At 54.5% G+C, this 20,069-nt stretch overlaps 8 protein-coding genes across 8 annotated transcripts; 3 read left to right on the top strand and 5 right to left on the bottom strand.

Annotated features, from left to right (window-relative positions):
- Positions 1-45: 45 nt before the first annotated feature.
- G647_00651 (uncharacterized protein) lies at positions 46-846 on the top strand (the record flags this gene model as incomplete). The annotated part of the gene is made up of 4 exons (XM_008724054.1): positions 46-156; positions 222-286; positions 386-575; positions 667-846. The coding sequence occupies 4 exons, from the start codon at positions 46-48 to the stop codon at positions 844-846; spliced, it is 546 nt and encodes a 181-aa protein (XP_008722276.1).
- Positions 847-961: 115 nt separating this feature from the next.
- Positions 962-1,663, bottom strand: G647_00650 (uncharacterized protein; the record flags this gene model as incomplete). The annotated part of the gene is made up of 2 exons (XM_008724053.1): positions 962-1,549; positions 1,583-1,663. 2 exons carry the CDS (start codon positions 1,661-1,663, stop codon positions 962-964), a joined length of 669 nt encoding a protein of 222 aa, XP_008722275.1.
- A 1,419-nt stretch (positions 1,664-3,082) lies between these two features.
- Positions 3,083-6,532, top strand: G647_00649 (uncharacterized protein; the record flags this gene model as incomplete). The annotated part of the gene is made up of 3 exons (XM_008724052.1): positions 3,083-5,005; positions 5,053-5,745; positions 5,813-6,532. 3 exons carry the CDS (start codon positions 3,083-3,085, stop codon positions 6,530-6,532), a joined length of 3,336 nt encoding a protein of 1,111 aa, XP_008722274.1.
- Positions 6,533-7,043: 511 nt separating this feature from the next.
- On the bottom strand, positions 7,044-7,844 carry G647_00648 (magnesium-dependent phosphatase-1; the record flags this gene model as incomplete). The annotated part of the gene is made up of 1 exon (XM_008724051.1): positions 7,044-7,844. One exon carries the CDS (start codon positions 7,842-7,844, stop codon positions 7,044-7,046), a length of 801 nt encoding a protein of 266 aa, XP_008722273.1.
- An 810-nt stretch (positions 7,845-8,654) lies between these two features.
- G647_00647 (uncharacterized protein) lies at positions 8,655-10,236 on the top strand (the record flags this gene model as incomplete). Its single annotated transcript, XM_008724050.1, has 2 exons — positions 8,655-8,936; positions 8,986-10,236. The coding sequence occupies 2 exons, from the start codon at positions 8,655-8,657 to the stop codon at positions 10,234-10,236; spliced, it is 1,533 nt and encodes a 510-aa protein (XP_008722272.1).
- Positions 10,237-10,803: 567 nt separating this feature from the next.
- On the bottom strand, positions 10,804-11,985 carry G647_00646 (uncharacterized protein; the record flags this gene model as incomplete). Its single annotated transcript, XM_008724049.1, has 1 exon — positions 10,804-11,985. The coding sequence occupies one exon, from the start codon at positions 11,983-11,985 to the stop codon at positions 10,804-10,806; it is 1,182 nt and encodes a 393-aa protein (XP_008722271.1).
- A 1,964-nt stretch (positions 11,986-13,949) lies between these two features.
- Positions 13,950-15,678, bottom strand: G647_00645 (uncharacterized protein; the record flags this gene model as incomplete). The annotated part of the gene is made up of 3 exons (XM_008724048.1): positions 13,950-15,234; positions 15,296-15,446; positions 15,504-15,678. 3 exons carry the CDS (start codon positions 15,676-15,678, stop codon positions 13,950-13,952), a joined length of 1,611 nt encoding a protein of 536 aa, XP_008722270.1.
- Positions 15,679-16,519: 841 nt separating this feature from the next.
- G647_00644 (translation initiation factor aIF-2) lies at positions 16,520-19,930 on the bottom strand (the record flags this gene model as incomplete). The annotated part of the gene is made up of 3 exons (XM_008724047.1): positions 16,520-16,763; positions 16,814-19,383; positions 19,436-19,930. The coding sequence occupies 3 exons, from the start codon at positions 19,928-19,930 to the stop codon at positions 16,520-16,522; spliced, it is 3,309 nt and encodes a 1,102-aa protein (XP_008722269.1).
- Positions 19,931-20,069: the final 139 nt, after the last annotated feature.

Raw genomic sequence — 20,069 nt, 5'->3', positions numbered from 1 at the left:
AATGCCGCCTGCTCGAGGCCGAAACTCGAGCTGTAACAACAGAAAATGTCGTACTACGATGTAGACGCCATTTTGACTGACTCACAGAAGCTGCCTTGTACGTTTGAGCTCGACGTGCCTGGGCTGGGGTACATTGAGGGTAATGCTGGTGGAACGGTCAGTCAATCCACATTTGATTACAGCCGAGACCACAGCAGAACTGATCAGCCGCTGGTGTCCAGGTGAAAGCCGGCACGAAGATTGATCTACCCATGTGGTTGGGTATCATGCTCGCAGTGTCTACTGGGTAAGCTTAACACCGGGACATCCACGCCCTCATGGTGCGAATATCAAAGTCATTCATGGGCTGCACAAAGATAATGGCTGATTCGCTCCCATCCACAAGGAACTCTCCAGGCTCTCCTCGTTTAGTTACCTTGGATTTTCCGGTGCCTCTCCAGCAGCGGGTCATCAATGCTCTGAAGGCAGACCCAAAAACGATCGATCTACGCGCCCAAGCACCGCATTTCTATGCTCTCAGCGCACGAATCATGGAGTTGTTCGATGACCGTGCAGTGCTAGATACCCTGTTGGATGTGAGTATTCTCCACAGTGTTCGGCCTTTTTTGCTTGAGAGATTGCGGTTCAATTCACGCAATTTCATATTAATGCAACGGTGCGGACCAGACATTCAAAGAGCGGGCAGCTGAGATTGCGGATCAAGCGCACAACCCTAGAGGCGCCATGGGAGACGGCGCAGAATTCCTCAGGGGCCTGGATGAGAACGAGCGGCAGCTGTTTAAAGCAGCACACGAGGGTCCTAAAGCTGTGAGAGCGTGGACGCAGGATTTGAAGAAGAATACATGATTGAAGTTGTGTTGTTGTTGATATGGCTCATGAGGAATGACACGCTTGTACGCAACAATGACGACGTTACAGCAGAGTGAGGTGCAAACCCAAGACCCCCTGGGTTCGAGTTGACTTAGCCGACACCACCAGCGGCCTCCTTGACCTTCGTGTGCTCCGGAGGCTCATCCACAAACTGCGGCGGCGCAACTTCGTCCTGCAAGAACCCGGGCGTGCTTTCGCCAATACCCATCTCTTGTTCAAACATCATATCCTCGCCGAGTGCTTCGAGCTCAGCGTCCAGTTCTGCCTCATCAACGTCCTCCGGCACATCGTAAGCGCGACTTATGCTCTCGTTGATTTCATTGCCAATTTCCATCAGATCCGCCATCTCATCTTGCATTTGCTCGATCTTGTCGATGTTGATCTTGCCGTACTGCTGTTTCAACGCTTTGTTGGTCGTTTTTATGGCATCGACGGTGGTCATAACATTCTTCAGGTTGTCCTGCATCATTCCCGCTTGCTCCATGTTCCATGACTGCTGCTGCAGCTGCGCTCTCTGATTTTCATACATTTTGCGCTGTTGCAGGACTTTCAGAGCCTTTTGTTTAATCGCCTGCTTCCCTGGACCCTCGCGCATCTTGGAGAGCTTTTGCTGGTAGGTGGAAAGTTCAGCATTGATCTTGGCGAGCTTGACATCGACCGAATCAATTCTACTATCGACCTATTGTGGTGTTAGTAGTGCTTGACCCGGAACAGGTGGGAGACGTGCATTCTGGATTGCGTTGTTGAGATTAGGCTTTGGCGCCGTATTCTTTGACCCGAACAGGCGATTCATCTTCGAAAGAGTCTCCTGCCAGGTGCGCTAGTCTTCGTTGGAGTCAGCGTCGGTGGTTGTGTTCGTATGTGTGATGGTTCGGAGGGGCAGCTCGAGCAGTGGTCTGAAGTCGATTCTGCCTGCGTCCCACGCAACCGAGGTTTATCCGCCCTCATTACCGTGCACTGGGTCAAATCACTTACGAGGTGCCTTCATCTCACCTTGGTTTGCTAGCTACTGCCCGTAGAGACTCGGTGCGCAATATGTTGCCTTTTAGCAGCGGCCGCCTTGCAGCGGCATACATCGCCTTGAGTGCGCTCTTGACACTTGTACCAGCGGTATTGACAGCGGTTGCCAGACTCCAAAGCGTGTCCGCGCCTAGATGTCCAGGGGCCGCGTCAACGCATTTTTAGTTAATAACTAAGGATCTGCATGCTCGCAAATTGTTCTCCCGCCCCTCAAGGAAGCTGCACGTGCCGCTTTACTCAATCGAGTCTCTTGCATGGAAACCGAGGGAGTGCGAGTCTAGAGCTGATGCTGGCGATAACTGTGTGTAAATGTGCAGGAGCATTCGGCACAATCAATAGCGAAAGTCGACGCCGCCGGCTGCCGGCTCCCCTGTTCGAATCTGGCCAGCCTAGGGCAGCCATGTGGCATTGGGCATGTCTGATGACGGAATAGGGCACATGGATGGTGGTGGGTGAGCGGAAGCGTGGCCGGCGCGAGGAAAAAGGGGCGCTTGTTTGTGGAGGCGCCCGGCACAAGAGCATCTGCACCGTCTGCACTGTCTGCGTTTGGTGTGCCAGCTTCGTGCCCAGTTCCCTCTGCCAAAAGTCACTTGGCCTTCTACCACCTTTTGCTCGCGCGCCTGTTTCATTCGTGGCTCCCGTAGCACCACTCCAACTATTCTTGGATGCATGTACCACAAAGTTGAAAGGCTGCAACGATACATTAATTCTACTGCTGGCTTGCACACGGCGCCCAAAAGCAGCGCAGTGACATTCCGTGCGCCAAGTTCCTCTCCTCCTGCCTCTGCCCGCCGGAACTCGAGCGAGTCACTACAGTCGTCAACCTCACCGGCACAACCTGCCTTGCTCTCGACAACAGATCCAACATTCTGCCGCGGGACCATCGACCGAGGTTCTGACTGTGCTCTCAACTTCTCTTCAGTCACTCCTTTGTAACGATAGGTAAACATGCGCCGTCGCGGACCCCAGCCGTCTCCAACACCACCGTCGGCGAGATGCGCACATTTCGATCTAGAGCGCTGACCTCTTTCTATGTTCTAGCGCTGGACCGCCCGTCTATGTCTTACTCAATATCCGATTTACGAGCTACGACTACTCACGGCTTATTATCTGACTATCATATACCCCCAAGACTGTACCATTACTAAGACCTCATCCTCCTTCCGGGCGCAACGCAAAAACACCAGCAACCATGTTTTGGCGATTTGGAGGATACTCCCAGATCTCCACCATCGATACACTCCTCGACAAGCCCAGTGTCAAGCTCGAAGACTTGCTTGAAGAGGCCGACCTCATTCAAGAACTCAAATCTCACCACACCAAGCTGATCGAATATCTACGCGATGAGACAAATCTCCACGCCCTCCTCAACTACGTGATCGCTCCGGGCCCGAAGCCAGACGTCCATGATGACGACAACGACACCGAGAAAGGCAAAGGACCGGCCACCCAGGAGGAAGATGAGCCGAAGCCCTTGGACGAGGAACAAGAGAAGGCCGAGAAAAGGAGACTGAAATATGCATTTGTCGCGTGCGAGATTCTGTCATGTGAGACATGGTCCATTACCGAGTCTTTGATGGCCAACACCCAGTATCTCGCGGACTTTTGGGACTTCCTGCGCAGACCCGCCCCATTGGATCCTCTCCAAGCCGGTTATTTCACAAAGGTAAATGAGACCTTACTCGAGAAGAAGACTGAGGATATGCTCGATTTCTTCAAGGCCTTGCCCGGTATTGTCCCCGCCATCCTGCAGCATGTCGATTGTCCCATGGTCATGGATCTGTTGTTGAAGATTATCAGTTTGGAAAAGTCAGAGGGAGGCGCCGGAATCGTGGACTGGCTCCATGGCCAGGATTTGATTCCCATGCTTCTGTCTAACTTGTCCCCGGACTGCAATGCATCAACTCAAACGTCAGCTGGAGATTTCCTGAAGGCCATCATCACAATATCAGCAAATGCTGCGCAGAACGAGCAATCCTGCATCGGCCCGAATAGCCTTACGAGGCAGCTCGTCTCGGAGAAGTGCATTCGGCAGCTGATCTCCTACATGCTTGAAGGCGGCAATCCCTTGACAGTGGGAGTTGGGATCGTCATCGAAGTCATCCGTAAGAACAACTCAGACTACGACCCCGATCAGGGTCACAGTCCCAACGCACCCCCGACCAGCCACGACCCTATCTATCTCGGTACGCTTCTCCGATTGTTCGCCCAGCATGTGCCCAACTTCATGAGCCTGATTCTGAGCTCCAAGCACACCGTCACAATTGGCGAGGAGACGAGCGTGGTAGAAAGGGGCCATCTCAGATCTGCCTGGGGGACACAGATTGAGCCTCTTGGGTTTGATCGCTTCAAAACCTGCGAGTTGATGGCAGAACTGCTGCACTGTAGCAACATGGGTCTTCTAAATGAGCGGGGAAGTGAAGAATTTATCAAAGCAAGAGATGCCGAAAGGGAGAGGCTGAGAGAGCAGGGAGCCTTCTTGTCTCCAAAGCAATCAGAAGACTCTGCTGTGGATATTTCCGCGAGCTCTTCAAGGTTCGAAAACGCCTTTACTCCATCAGCATCGACATCCACCGAGGAGCTTCGCATAGCTAATCTTAATGACGAGGACGGCTTCGAAAAAGTGGCTGTCTCAGAAGCGACGGACGCAGCTCCAATTACAAAGCATGATGCAGAAGAATCGATCTCTCCTCGACAGGCCCCAGATCAACCACAAACGCCAACGGGAAACTTGGACGAGACCGTAAGACGTCTTAGCCTGGAGGATACGGATATGAGCACCGATGACCCCGAACCGGCAACTCTGACAGTGGGCCACGGAAGCCACTCTGGAGAAATCTCCCCTCATCCCGAAGACAAACCGGAGCCTCTGTTCTCGAAGTCGGTCGATCCTAATAGAACACCAACGGCCACCAGCCCTGAGCCAGCCACGAGCCCAGCTGCGACCAAATCCCGCCCTCAATCAAGCCATTTTGAAGGTGAATCGTTCCAAACAACTCAAGATGACACAATGCACGTGTCACAATTCGAGCAGACAGTTTCTGATGATGCTCCAATTGTCGGGGATCACTTGAAAATTATGTTTGTGGAGAATAGAGTAGTTCCTACGATTCTGGTAAGCGAAGTTTTCCGAAGGGGTGAATCAACGCTAATGGTGAACAGAGCTTCTTCTTTCGCTTTCCATGGAACAACTTCCTTCACAATGTCGTTTACGATGTCGTGCAACAAGTCTTCAATGGGCCTATGGACCGGGGCCATAATAGATTTCTAGCATTTGATCTTTTTGAGACTGGCCGCATTACTGACGCCATAATTGAAGGTCAGAGACGAAGTGACGAAGAACAACAGGCCAGAAACATGCGTCTAGGATACATGGGCCACTTGACGCTGGTGGCAGAAGAGGTCGTTAAGTTCGGCGAGCGACATCCGAGAGAGTTGCTCTCGCCTACAGTTCAAGACTGCATCTACTCTCAGGCTTGGGAGGAATACGTCACCAAGACTCTGGCTGAGACGCGAGAACGAGACAACGCGATACTGGGGGGCTTCAGGCCAGATAACGGCCTTGGCCCTAGACAGGCTGTCCTCAATGCTGTCAGTTCAGGTCAAGGCTTTGGTCCTGGAAGCGCATTAGCTGGCGTTGGGCTGGGCGGTGGCCAGAATGCCCTTGACAGCATTGACCTATCAAACAACGGGAGTGCCACTAGTGCTGGATACAACTCGAGCGGGTCGCTTTCGAGCGGGTTTGGAAGTTCGTCGGATGATGATGACGAAGACATGGACGATGCAGAAGACGAAGAGCATGCACGAACAGTCAATCAGCTGTCAGCTGCTGACACCGGTCTTGCATCGGAGAACGTAAGTCGGACCAATCTAAGGCGGAGGTTGTTTATTTTTTAGGCTAATGATGCGTTGTTGCCAACAGTCTGATCAGCCAATACCTTTACTGCCACCTCCGCCAGCACCACTCAATATCGAGCCATCACGTGCTCGCCGACGGTTGGCTGACCGTCTAGCGAGACACAAGCAGGAGGCTGAGCAAGAAGTGGCTGCAGCAGAGTTCGGATCCGAAGCAGATGATCCGTTCGCTGCTCTGGGGAACAACGACGACAACGGCGCCGACCCCTTCTCACTGGATGAAGAGGAGCAGGATATCACAACGTTTGGGAAACGCAGCAACTTTACTTCCTCGAGTCAGAGTCCAGGCAACAATCACCACAGCTTTTCGGTCACCAGGGGTCTGACCAGCTTGTTTTCTCCGACGTCCAGCACACATAATCAAACCTCGCACGACGACTTTGACGGTTCACTGGACGATTCATCATCGGACGGATCTGGCTCGGATATCGACCCCGAGAATCCTCCGTTAGAAGCACGACGAAGTCTCGAGCGACGACCCCTCGAAGTCTTCGAGGACGAGGAAATGGGAGAGATGGTGGCCCCCACCGAGGAGGTCGAAAGTAATAGTTCCGACGAAGAGGTGTTAAGTCCTGCCGAGAAAGAGAAACTGGGAGGAGCCTTTGGGATGAAAGATGACGACGAGCAGGACTCGGAGTTCGCCGGACAAGCGGACCATGACGACGACGACGGAGATTTGGTTGAGATTGCGATGGGCAAGCCGTCGAAGAGGAGATCGAGGGGCTGATGTCGCCCTGTTATGTCAAGGCTCCTGCTGGCAAGAAACGGTCCGTAAGTTCGTTGCTGAACAAAGGGCAAAACTGCCGTCAGCACCAGCGTCGGACAGTTCTGCATTATCTGGCCACGAGCAAGCAAATGACCCAGTGTACAATTACCACTTCTTTGTGATACCCCATACGCTTTCGGCCACGACGTCCAGCATGGGATGGTTTTGGGCACATCTCGTCAGACGACATACAGCACGTGAAAGATGGCTTGTTTGGTTCTAATTCCCCCTTATGCGCCTGGCCAGGCTGGCCAAGCTTGCCAGACTGAACGTGATGAATAAGACGCGAAGCGAACTCTGATGCGCCACATGCCGCTCCAGAGAGACAACGGGCGCCCGTTAGAGTAAATGTGCGCATCCGACCCTGGTCGTGCCACTGGTAACCAGTCAGTACCGCGGTGGGAGCTTGCTTCTTTGACGCTTGCGGACGGCTCGAGAGCGGGGTGAATGATTGTTGCATGTGACGCGGCGTCTATCCTTCCAACTCGGCTACATTGTGTTGCTCGCCGTCTCGCCCAGGCAAGTCCTTGGGCGTGATCCCCCTCCGCCGCCTCCACTCCCAAACACCTCTGTCGACTTCATCACAGTCGACCCCGTCCGGGACGAGCCAGAACGTGACGCCCAGGTCGGTCTCCACATTGCGATTCCGTCCCTCGTCGTCGAAGAAGAGCATATCCTCAAAGGGCACTGTCCGCCCTTGCAGAGGATTCTGGTCCGACCGTGACGGTTTGGCGAGTTGCTGCTGGATCTTGCGGAAGTGAGTCGTCTTCGTGCCTGGGTAGATCTGCGGGTGGGTAAAGAAACTCCAGGCCTTGAGAGCCTTGCGGGGACCGTCCTTTGCATCACCGTCGCCCGTCGTCGTCATCGTCGTCGTAGTGCCAGGGAAAGGCACTTGCAGACCACGTAGCATCTCGGCGGCCAACGCGGGCGCGTGCGTCCGACTGGCCAGACTCATGACGATGCCCTTCTCCCGCGCGGACGCCAATATCGCGGGGACCTGCGGGTAGAAAGTGAATGACTCGCCCCATCGGTCTAGCATTTTGGTGTTGATCTGCGGGACGCCCGAGGTGTTGTCTTTGGATTGGGACGTGGTGGGCACGGCCGGTTTGACGGGGCTGGAGACGTGGGTGTCTACCCAGAAAGGCCAGAGCGTGTAGTCGAGGTCGAATACTATGAGGCTGGGCAGCGGGAGAGAATCTGTGAATGTCGAGGGAATTGGAGACTCGGTGGGGACGACATGTTGGTGAGTTTGCTTGCGCGTCGATCGAGGCATATTGTTGCCGACGGAAGAAGACTGTGCGTGGAAAATATAGATGACAGTCAAGCTTATGGTGGCGACGAGGACACGTTGAAGAGAGCGAGCGGCAGCCAGGTCAAGATCGTGGGAAAATATGAGTCAAGAAAAAGGGTGCCTGGTGGCAAGTCGACTGAACGGAGAAAATGAGAAACGAAGAACGAGGCGGCGAGGCTGTGGCTCCGATGACGTTCGGGCCGATAAGATCCAGTCACATGGAGATAAGCAGCGACGCACACTAGGATCAAGGAGTTTGAAGGAATCCAAGCAACACTCCGCCTTGCTCGCGCGCAGCTGTGCAGAAAAAATCAACTGCGCAGTCCGGAGTAATGCTCTGGACTTTCGCGCCATACGACGGAGTACGGGACGTGAAATTGTGCAGCAGAATGTATTGAGTCGGGCGAGATTGACTCGAGGCATTTGCCTACCCTCCGATCAGTACCCTCGAGCTTGAGACCATGCAGAACTAATTCTGCAATCGTACAGCCTCCCGGTAATCATCGCTTGTAGCAGCATTCGCGAGGTATATATCAATAACCACGTAGCCTGAGTCATTGCTCAATTTGCTATTATCATCGTTGTCCAAGACGGGAGAAATGAGCTAGTCCATTCTTGGCTTGTCTCCGCCGACCTGCTTATCGATAATGGCTCGACGGAAAGAAAAGGAAAGCGTCTCTTCTCGTCTCGTCTCGGTTCTCCACGGCACGCGTCACTCCTCTGTTTTCAAAAGCTCCCCTTGGCCCTTTGATCGATGAAGTGAATGATGGCGACTCCTTTCTTGACCCGGCCATGCTGATCAACCTATGCCTGCGTCTAACATCTCGCGCAAGGAGCCCTCCTTCCCATGTTACTCGCCTCCTCAGCAGAAGCATCCAGCATGCAGCCGCAGAAGTCAGTAGCAAAGAGGCTGGCCCTGCCGTGGCCATCATCGGGTCCGGCCCCGCGGGCTTCTATACTGCCCAGAAGGTGATGCGGAAGATCGCAGGGGCACGCATCGACATGTACGAGCAGCTGCCCGTGCCGTTCGGCCTGGTCAGGTTCGGTGTAGCTCCAGACCACCCAGAGGTGAAGGTCAGAATCGCATCCAGCTACCCCATTTCCGGTGCTGATCACCTTCCAGAACGTCCAAGACACCTTCCAAGACGTCGCCGCTTCCCCTAATTTTACCTTTATCGGAAACGTCAATCTGGGCCACGATCTCCCCCTTCCCCTGCTAGGCAAGCATTACGATGCGATAGTCTTTGCATACGGCGCCTCAAAGGACCGGAAGATCGGGTTAGACGGCGAAGACAAACCTCACATCTACTCAGCCCGCGCATTTGTGGGATGGTACAACGGCCTGCCCGAATACCGCAATCTGGACCCTGACCTGCAGGCCGGGGAGACTGCGGTCGTCGTCGGCCAGGGAAATGTGGCACTGGATGTTGCTCGGACACTGCTGAGCAAGATTGACGTTCTGCGCAAGACAGACATCACGGAATACGCATTAGAAGCTTTGGCTGCGAGCAAGATCAGACACGTTCACGTGGTGGGACGGCGCGGTCCCATGCAGGCCGCATTCACCATCAAAGAAGTGCGAGAACTCCTCCACCTTGAGGACGTCAATTTCACGCCAATCCCAGAGGCCTTGTTTCCGCCTGACCTGTCAAAACTCCCCCGCCCGAAGAGGCGACTGATGGAACTTCTGCAGAAGGGAAGCCCTGCCAAGGAGAATGCCGCCAAGTCCTGGTCGCTTGAGTTTTTGTTGGCGCCGAAGGCTTTGCAATGGTCGCCCACGGACCCAAGCAAACTCGAAGGCGTGACGTTTGCAAGGACAAGGCTTGAAAACGTGGCGGATCCGGAGTCGAAGGTCTCCAGCACAGACGAGACTCAGCTCATTCCAGCGTCGACCCTATTCCGATCGATAGGCTACAAAGCAGAAGCAATACCCGGCATGGCCGACCTTGGCACGGACTTTAACGAACGAACAGGCACCATCCGACATGATGGATGCGGCCGGATCGTCCCCTTGCAAGAGACTGACACCCAGGGTCTCAAAGCCAGTCTCTACTGCTCCGGCTGGGTGAAGCGCGGTCCCACGGGCGTTATTGCAAGCACCATGACCGACGCATTTCAGACGGCCGACGCCATTGTCGAGGACTGGAGAAAAAAGACCGCCCAGAACGTGTCGAGTTCAGGTTCGTCATTGTCTCAAGCCGGGTGGAAAGGCGTCCAAGCCGATGCCGAGATCCTCAAGCTCCCTCTCCGACCTGTGCACTGGGACGACTGGGAAAATATCGACCAATTGGAGAAGAAGATTGGCACAGAAAAGGGCAAGCCCAGGGAGAAGTTCGGCAGCGTAAAGGAGATGCTGGAAGCCAGCGGGAAATGACCCTGCGCGGGAGAGACGTGCCTTAGTAGTTAGTATCTGCAGTGTGATACCGATTGCTGGAGATATATATGTGACGGCGGTAGACCTGAAGGGTCGGTTGTAGTATACTGTAGATATATACCTCGAATATACTCCGTACTCCATCTTGCATACAGTACCAACAGTGTGTATCCGCACGGGCAGCACAAGTATGCGGGGGTATGCGGTCTCAATGTCTGCGTAACTTTCACCTGAGTCTCTGGTACTGTTCCGACCATCTCCCTGCCTGCCTACAATTGCTGGCTCGCATATACAATATCTTCCATTCCTCATCCACGACCCGCTTGTTCCATGGGGTGCAATCCCCTGTAGCTCCTTCATCTTTCCCCTCTACACTTGGATCATCCGTAAGCTCGTCGGTCGGTGGAGCCGTGTCTGAACCGGGAACCGTACTGACCTGACCGTAAGGACAGTCTTGTCCAGCTCTTAGCCGTCAAATATGTCATGGGGGTCGACGCTGGGACTGAGACTGAGACTGAGCGACGTTGAGATCAACGTTGACGCGGCTGCTGCCTTGTACGTAATATCTCAAACACTCGCCCCTTTGCCGTACAGGATATCTTCCACGTACTCGGCAATGGCCAACGCGCTCGTCAAGCCGGGACTCTCGATGCCCAGGAGGTTCACAAACCCTTTGAACCCTTCCTCCTCTGTGATGTAGAAGTCGGCGAACCCCTTGCCGTCCTTGCCGTACGTGCCGCTTGTCCTGCCCAATTTGGGCCGGATACCACAATAGTCGAGGCCGATGGCCTGAACGTCAATGGAGGGCAAGTATTCCTTGATCACCTGGATGGCGGCAGCCAGACGCGCCGGGTTGGGCGTCAAGTCCGTGGGGTCGTCGATCCACTCGACGTCGGGCCCGAACCGCACACGCCCGGCCATGTCGAGCGTCAGGTGAGTGCCCAGGCCGCCGAGCCCGGGCTTCGGCGCCGGGTACAGCAGCGTGTTTGGCTTGGGATGTGACGACGAGTACGAAAAGTACGTCCCCTTGGCGTAGTATGGCTTGCGGTGCCGCTCGGGTGGCAGGATCATGTTCGAGATGTCCATGGCGGCCAAGCCCGCCGAGTTGATCAGCGTCTCGGCCGTGATGACGTCCTCTCCGCCCTTGCCGTCGCGGGACTGCGTGGTGATGGCGTAGCCTGCGTCCCCGTCTCCGCGTTGTCCGAGGACCTCGATCTTCGTGACCGCCGTGTGTAGGATCTCGTCGCCGCCCCGCTCGTCAAAGCTACCCTCCAGGTAAGCCATGAAGGCGTGGGAGTCGATGATGCCCGTCGTGGGCGATTCCAGGACGCCGGCCTCGGCGCGCACGTCGGGCTCCTGGGTTTGGATTTCCTGGCGCGACAGAAACTGCGTGGGCACGTCGATGCGTTTGGCGAAGGCGTGCAGGGCCTCCAGCTCGGCGAACTGCTGCTCGTCTTGCGCGATGATCCACTTCTTGGTGCGGCTGTAGGGGATGTTCTTGGCGTCGCACAGGTCGTAAAGGAGGTGTTTCCCGCGCAGGCACAGTTTTGTCTTCAGGCTGTCCGGGCCGTAGTACAAGCCCGCGTGGATGACCTCGGAGTTGCGACTGCTCGTCTCGGTGCCCACCGAGCCGTGTCGTTCAATCAGAATGGTCGACGTGCCCGTTCTCGAAGCCAGTTGCCGCGCGATGGCTAGGCCGACGGCTCCGGCACCGATGACCTGGCGACGCGGGTAAGTATAAGTGAGCATGTAGCTGGGAAGGTAGCGGCAGCAGATAGGGGAATATTAGCGACGGTACACACATTGCGTGACTACGAAAGTGGTGTGCGTGCGTGCAGAGGCGTGTGAGTACTTACGGCGTGTGTGAAGTCGGCGTTGCGTCTTTGAGATGTTGAAAAGTTCCTCTTCCCAGCAATTTCGCGACCCAGGATCCTCACAACTGTACGAGGAAATGGCGGCGCCATCGTCAATCGCTCTCATGAATGAATGAATACCTGCCTCGACTTCGAGTAACACAGCCTTTGATGTTCGCAAAGAAAATCAATCCCGAGACGACATTCCTTCTGAAACGCGCAGTCTCGGATTGTGTGAGCACACCTGCATCAATCTCAAATCACGACAATTCTGCGGTGCGCGATCGAGATATACTTTGGTATGTATTGGTGGATATACGAGGTAGTTAAGGCAGAGATATCAAAGGCAAGCTCTCAACGGGCGCCTATCGGAGCACGCACGACGTGTGTTGAGTCGAACAGTCGCGGACGCCGAAAGGATCAAAGGACTTGCAGATGCAACCAACAAATAGTACTCCTCCCTGCGTATAGTACATGGATGGCATGGATGTAGGTGAATACAATCAGAGGAAGCGATATGGAAAACAGGCTTGACGTCGGTGGACGATTCGGCGATAAGGCACAACAATGACGGAGATGATATCCGATGACGTCGACAAGACCAAAGCAGAGTCCTGGTCATGTAGTGCGAGGAGACAGACACCTGCCATCTACTCTCAATGAACCATGAACACGATCAGAGGGCTGTATTTCAGACAGCCGCTGAAGAGAATGTGTCAAGTTGTGGTTCAAGGAACGAGGCATAGGGGCCTCCATAGAAACCAAGGGGCGTCCTCGATATCGACAGAACAACCAAGCGGACCAGCATGTCTTACAGATCCAGAGGTACAGAAGCCCACAAAGATCGAGCGATTTGACAGTGAACAATCGCAACGAAGGTAGATCAGCAACAGTCAAGGCACGAGAAGGAGAACGAACAACGTCTCTTGACGGTACTGCATCTTGACGTCCGATGTTTCGAACCGGTCGTCAATCTCAACTTCAAGCGCGCCGCGAAGAGTGTGCTGCCGCCTTTTGCCTTTGCTTTCCTCCATTATCATTCTTGAGCAGACCAGTCTTCAGCAGCAAGCCTGTGTCGCTGACGAAGTGACCGTTCCCCATCGACTCGTCCTCCGTACTGTGTTCCCCCTATGTCCAATAAACCCCGAATCCAGTCCCACTGACTCGATCGCACCGACCAATTCCGCCATGACGGCACACGCTCCGCACTGCAGTCTGAATAGCCACTCGTGTGTCCGAAGAGCAGTACGAAGGGAACGAAGAGGCTGCCATGAAGTAAAAAGTGTCGAAGAAACTCCTAAGCCATTCTTCGACAAGGCCAGGGAGAGTAGAGCGCAGAGGCCGGCGAGGGAGGACAGTATCAGCGGGAAGAGTGCGAACGGTCTTCGTATCTTGGAGCCGATGACAGGTAGAAGAGTCGTTGCGTGGTTTCTCCCAGCAGAGCAAGAGCCACACACTGAACAGACAGCAAGGTTTCTCGTGCGCACGATTCCATTAATGCTTCTGTGAGCTATCCAAGCTCGTGTCTTTCCCGGGCTGCCACATCCATGTACAACCGGCCAAGGACACGTCTAACGCGCTCTCTCTTTCTATGCATAAAGCCGAACCGGTATTCCAAAACGCTGTACTTCCGACGTTTGCGGCGTCTTGCCTTTGCCCCTTGCTCCATAGTGACCACGCACCCATATGAACTGTGGTGACCTCCCTGTTGGGCTGAGTATGTGTGTATGTACAATGATGCCAACAAGTCTATCGCTAAAGTGCAAAGGGAAAAGCAAACATTCTTTTCAGGGCAGGCCAAAATGCGGTCACGGTCGTTCCGTAAACGTGAGCTTGCAATGATCCTGGCACGGACGTCAGTCACATTTCCACGGATGATGGCTTTTTCGGACTCACCTGAGGGAAAATAGTCGCAAACACCTCAATTTCCTCGCTGATGGGTGTGGGTTCATGCACCCAGTCCAACAGAATGCTCGCCTTGCCGATCATGGCCATCAAATTCAGCTGAGCATATGTCTGACCCAGGCAGTAATGAGGACCGGTACCAAACACCAGCCAGTTCTTGACCTGCTTGTCTGCATCGCCGGTGATCCATCGCTCGGGTTCGAAGCTGTCAGGGTTGGGGTACGCTTCGGGGTCGTGGGTCGCTGGCCAGATGCTGGGGATGATCATCGAACCCTTCTTCAGGGTGTAATTTTTGGTGACGGGGAAATCTTTCTTCGCCACGTATGGCACAAGAATGACTGGAGGCCGATAGCGCAATGTTTCCTTCACAACGGCTCTGGTCCAGACCATGGACTCCAGCATGTCCATGTCGAATGGCTTGTTCCGATCGCCGCCACGAAGTCTAAGGTTCTCTTCTCGCACTTTGTCCAAGATCTCCGGTCGGTCGGCCATAATTTGAAACAGCCAGGTGCACGCGCTGGACGTGGCGTCTTGCGAAGCAAATAGGAACGTGAAGAGAGTCATGGAGATCTCGACATCAGTAAAGTCGCGCAGTAATTGAGCCGGCTTCTCCGAATCATCGACCTTTTCGCCCTTCGCGATCCGTTCTCTGTACGTGGCAGATTCTTGGATCTGCTTGACCCAAGCATCCATGATACAGGTGATACTGCCGCCAGCGGCCATGCGAACCTTGGACTTCGCGGCGCACTTGGCGAACTCTTCCAGCACCATGTCGGCCGCTTTCTTACCATACCACGTCTTGGTGTAAGGGATGATGATGGGGAAGTTGACGAGCTCCAGCGCGGCCGTAATCAGATAGTAATCGTGAGCGATCTTCTTGACCACCTTCTCGCTCATGTAATGTCCCACGAATGTGCGGCAAGACACAGCGCACATAAGTTCTCGGAAGACAGGCATCCAGGGCTTGGCCGTCATGTTGTTCTCCCGGGTCATGTCGAGAAAGCTCTTGAAGTACTTGCTGTAGACCTCCTCTTGACCAGGCAGATACATTTCCAATGCTTGACGGGTGAACAGCCCGTTGAGTCCCTTGCGATACTCCACGTGAGCCTTTCCATCCAGGAAGACCCAGTTGTCAGGACGAAGCAGTTTGGGAGCGACATCGACGACGGTCGGCTTGAGGAACATGGGCGAGTTGAAGATTTTGCGCGTCATGGCAGGAGTTCCGGCAATGACGACGAATCTGAATCATGGCGTTAGCGGCAAAGCTTTGAGCGAGACGAACATCGACACGGCACGCGTACTTGTGAAAGACTGAGACACAGCTCAGCTCCCCGCTCTCCCATTTCTCCTTGTACTTTCTGAAATCCGGGCGCATCGACTCGAGGAATGGCCCAATGAAGGGCATTTTCCACGCCGGTCCGACAATGCCATGTTTGCGCCATTGGTAGCTACCTGCAAGGCTCGGTCAACGTCCCGCGGGATCAGGGAGAGTGGATGGATGATGCTCACACTGATCGTAGGTAGCCAGCACCAAGAGCAGCGTCAAGAGCACAGTCCAGATGTTGAGCTGCGCCCACAGTCTGCCCAAGACACCCACTCCCGAGGCCAGGAGGGCCTGATGCGACTTCAAATCGGCATTTGCGAGAGGTGATGTAAAGCTGGTGGCATTTGACATGGCCTCCATGGCTATTCGCGAGGACGGTGTTGGGGGCCGCGGTAAAAGGCTTGAGTGTGCGTGGTACCGTCGAATGGGCGGACTGTGCCTTGCAGTTGGGCGACACGGTACAACACCCACGCCGTCACGGATATGCGCCTCCTTTGCTCCTCCTCTTCAGACACAAGTGATTCAGCAACTCGGTGTTACCCAGAGAACACAGCGGGTGCGCAGGACAAGGGCGACGAGCACACTGTGTTTTGATAGACCTTGACTGCAAGGACTGGGACTTCACCGCTAGAATGCTTGGCTCTGATAATTATCGTTCACAGTAGAGGGGCCTGCCGAAATTGGAGCTTGGTGATGCCCCGGAGTGGCCTCATCAATATCTTAGGCTTTGCTCAACGCCCAATAACACCTTCCAATTGGGCGGGCGCTGGGCATGTTAGAGGGCCCGCTCGTCGGTTGCTGGACCCTCCGGATGGCCACACTTTGCCCTGAGAAATTGGGCCAATCATCGACCAGTCAACCACAACCGACTGGTGCTAGCGCATAAAACGAGGAATTAGAGCTTGTCTGCTTCGTAATGCTCAATGCACATTCTATTCTTCGTGGACTCGTCCTCGTAGCACCGGAATGCTGAGTAAGGGGAGAATGCGGCAATACATAGATCGACCAGCTCGGACTTTATGCAATGCTGTTGCATGTCAATCACTCCGTACCGAGAATGTACGACAGAACTCCACAGGCCCCCTTTTTCCACATGCCCATTATCAGGCGCCGCTTTTCCCATCATGTATTCTCCCATAGTGGTCTCAAATCCCGATCATGATCCCGAAACTCCGTGAACTCCGTGTCAAAATCTCGTCTCCTAAGGAATGTCGAACGTGGGTTTGAGTTTCTTCAGAAGCGCCCATTCGTCCTTGGTGACTTCATCTCGGTAGAACTCCTTCAGTGTGTCGATGGACTTGCGAGAGATCAGCGAGTAGAGGACGTCTTTGTCTTCCAGCTGCCGTCCGTACATGGGCTGATTGGGCCCCTCAATTTTGACTGCAACCGAGGGCTGGCCTTTCTTGCAAATGGGAATGGCCTTGTGTTCACGTTCGATGGACGATCTGGCGTAAGGTTAGTTCCTGCACCTTGAAAATGGATTGCTGCCACTTACACTCTGCCCAAGACGACGATCTCCTTGGTACCAGTGACGGGGTTGGTCTTGACCGCAGCAATCGGTGTCAGTAGACGTAGACTACCCTCGACCACGTCGACTCCCACCACGATGGGATCCTTCTTGTTGAAGACTTGAATAGGATGAAGCACACACGGGAAGACCGCATGCAGCTTGCTTTCTTCCTTCTTCTGCTCCTGCAGCTGCTTCATATGTGCGGTGAAGTTGTCGAATAAGTGGTAGATGATATCGGCCGTGAAGATTTTGATGCCGTTCTCGTCTGCGTACTGCTGTGCCTCTTTATCCACTTTGACATCGAAGCAGAGCATGACTGCATACTCTTTCGCTTTCTCCAGCATTGTACCGGCCATGATGACATCGCGCTTGAAGACGGGGCCGATCCCGACGTTGGCCACGGGGATTTTCGACTCCTTGAGGAAATCTAACAGTGCCTCAAGAGAGCCCAACGTAGAAGCTTGCACGCTGACACCACGGTGGTCCTTGGATATCTTGCGGAGGAGTTGCTGCAGGTCGGCCATGACATCATCCATCAGGTCCTCTTCATCGTCATCGGGTCCAACGACAAGCAGTCGAGATCCTGCCACAGCCTTGTCAAGATCGTTGGCCGCAATCTTGACACCCAGAGCCGCCTTGCATTCTTTGTTGTGCACGTACGCCGACTTGAGACGCAGCTCCCTGAGCGGAGCTGGCGTCAAAAGCGCTCGAATGTTGGTCGCGATTGGCCCATCTGTACCACACAGCACAATTCGGTCGTTTTCGCGCAGGACTCCGTTCGAGATGATCACGTCAATGGTGGTACCCAGACCCTCAATCACCTTGACCTCCAGAATCGTGGCTTGCACTTCGGAAAGATACATCAAGGCCGAGGTCATCCGCTCCTGGGTGAGAGTAACGAGGAGTTTGAGCAAATCTGGGATACCTTCACCAGTATGCGCTGAAGTCGGCACCAGTGACACATATCGCCGCATGTCCTTGTTTTCATAGAAGACCTCGGCATTAAATCCTTCTGCAGCGAAAGCAAGTTTGGTATCTTGGAGTCGCTTCTCAAACTCGCCTACCACTCCCTTAGACTGCATGGCGAGACTGTCTTGGAAGCCGTTGTTATCGATCTTCTTCCAGCCGTAGAGACGGTCGATCTTGTTGAGCGCCACAATGAACGGTGTCTTGCGTTCTTTCAGCAACCTCATAGACTCCAGCGTCTGCGGCTCTAGGCCGTGCATGATGTCCACAACCAAAATGGCAATGTTACAAAGTGAAGAACCTCGAGACCGGAGATTGGAGAATGACTCGTGGCCAGGAGTGTCGATAACCAACAGACCAGGCACTTTGAATTGAAATTTGCCATCCTTGTTCACGACAGCCGTTTTCTGTTCAAGTGCCTCCCTGGGGAAATAAGTAGCACCGATTTGCTGAGTAATACCACCAGCTTCGCCCTCTTGAACGTTTGTTTGTCTGATCTTGTCCAGGAGCTTTGTTTTTCCCGTGTCGACGTGGCCCAAGATACAGCATATGGGCGATCGGAGGTCATCTTTAGAGCGTGCTGCAAGGGCTTCTTCGTGGGCTTTCGCTCGCCGCGCGGCCGCTTCTGCCTTTCTCTGTGCTGTTGCACGCTGAGCTGCTGTGGCTTCCTCATCCTCGTCTGAAGAGTCCTCCTCCTCGGACTCGGTGTCCGATTCAATAGGTCTCTCCTTCGGAGGCGGACCGGAGTCACGGACGGGCAGCGTTGACGATCCGTTTGTTTTGGCGACAGCTGGCTTGGGGACGGCACCATTGGTTTCGGCCTTTTTCTGCGTCTTCGTAGCACTGCCGTTGATAGTTGGTTGGGACGGCTTCGAATCCTCGTCAGAGTCAGCATCCCAGCTGTCCTTGAGGTCGTCGTCAGCAGCCTTTTCCCAGTCATCGAGCTCGGAACCATCATCTTGCTGCGCGGCCTCTGCTGCTGCTGCAGCTGCAGCAGCCTCTTCGGCTTCTTTCGCGAGACGTTGACGTTCTGCTGCGGCTGCTTCGGCTTCCTGTCTCGCTTTTTCAGCAGCAGCTTCCAGGTCGACCTCTTCCTTCTTGGGGCCCTTTCGCTTCTTGTCTGCGTGTTTCTTCTTCTCTTCGACGCTGTCGCCAGTCAGGCCTGCAACCTTGGCGCCCGACTCGAGCATCTGCTTCAGACGAAGCTCCTGTTGCTGCTTCCTCTTCCTATCGGCTTCGGACAAGAGTTTGCCTTCCTTCCGAAGTTGTTCTTTCTTCTCCTTTTCCTTCTCCTTCTTACGTGCTCTTGCCTCAGCCTTCTTCTGCTCCTCTTCAGCTTCCTTTCTCAAGCGCTCTTCTTCGGCAGCCTTCTCTTCAGCCTCTCTCCTTTGCTGCTCTTCTCGCTGTCGAGCCAGGAGCTCCTGCTGCTTCTGAATAGCGGCCAGATGTGCGGGGATCTTCTTCTTCTTGCCAGCTTTTTCATCCTTCTCGGGTGCAGCAGCGGCCGCCTCGGCCTTTTCGACAACGGCAGGTTTCGCTTCTTCGACCTTTGGAGCGGGCGTCGGAGCAGCAACCTTCTTCTTTGCGGCCTGTTGCACTGTCAGAACCCAACCAGACGACAACAGAGAAGCCTTGACTTACCTGTTCTTTCTTTCTCTGCTTTTCCCGCTCCTTTTTCTCACGCTCCTTCTCCTTCTTCGACTTCACCCCGCCGTCGCCATCAGCATCGTCGTCGGCGGCTGGTGGCGCTTCCTTCTCAGGCTGCTTTTTGCCAGCCTTCCCCTTCTTGTTGGAGTTTCCGGCAAACACATCGTCGTCGTCGTCGTCGAAGGTGGCTTCGGTGGGGGCTTTCGCAGCCAAGCTGGCGGCAGGATCCTCAGGGGCAGCACCGTCCGCATCCTCCCCATCGACAAAGTCATTGAGGTTCTGCTTTCCTTTTTTGGCCCGTTTGTCTTTATTTCTCCGCAGCGCAGCCAAGAGACCGCCGCCGCCGCCATTCATCTCGTCTGCGGCATCGTCGTCTGCCTCGGCCTTCTTTGCCTCTTCAGTAGCCTGGGCTATCGGATCGACAGTCTCGCCCAGATCGTTCTCCCAGTCATCCGCCTGCTTCTTGCCTCCCTTCTTCTTAGGAGCCATTGCGTCGGTGTGTGTGTTGGTGGGATGGTTGTCGGGGTATGAGTCGTTCACGATTTAGAGGCGGCGACATAAAGTCGTGTGCGGCGTGGTGGGATCAAACAGGCGATCTGTCTTGGGATAGAAAAATGCGGCATCCAAA

The sequence above is a fragment of the Cladophialophora carrionii genome (genome assembly GCF_000365165.1).
Source record: "Cladophialophora carrionii CBS 160.54 unplaced genomic scaffold supercont1.1, whole genome shotgun sequence".
In the NCBI taxonomy this organism is placed as follows: domain Eukaryota; kingdom Fungi; phylum Ascomycota; class Eurotiomycetes; order Chaetothyriales; family Herpotrichiellaceae; genus Cladophialophora; species Cladophialophora carrionii.
This window is presented reverse-complemented; position numbering and strand designations above follow the sequence as displayed.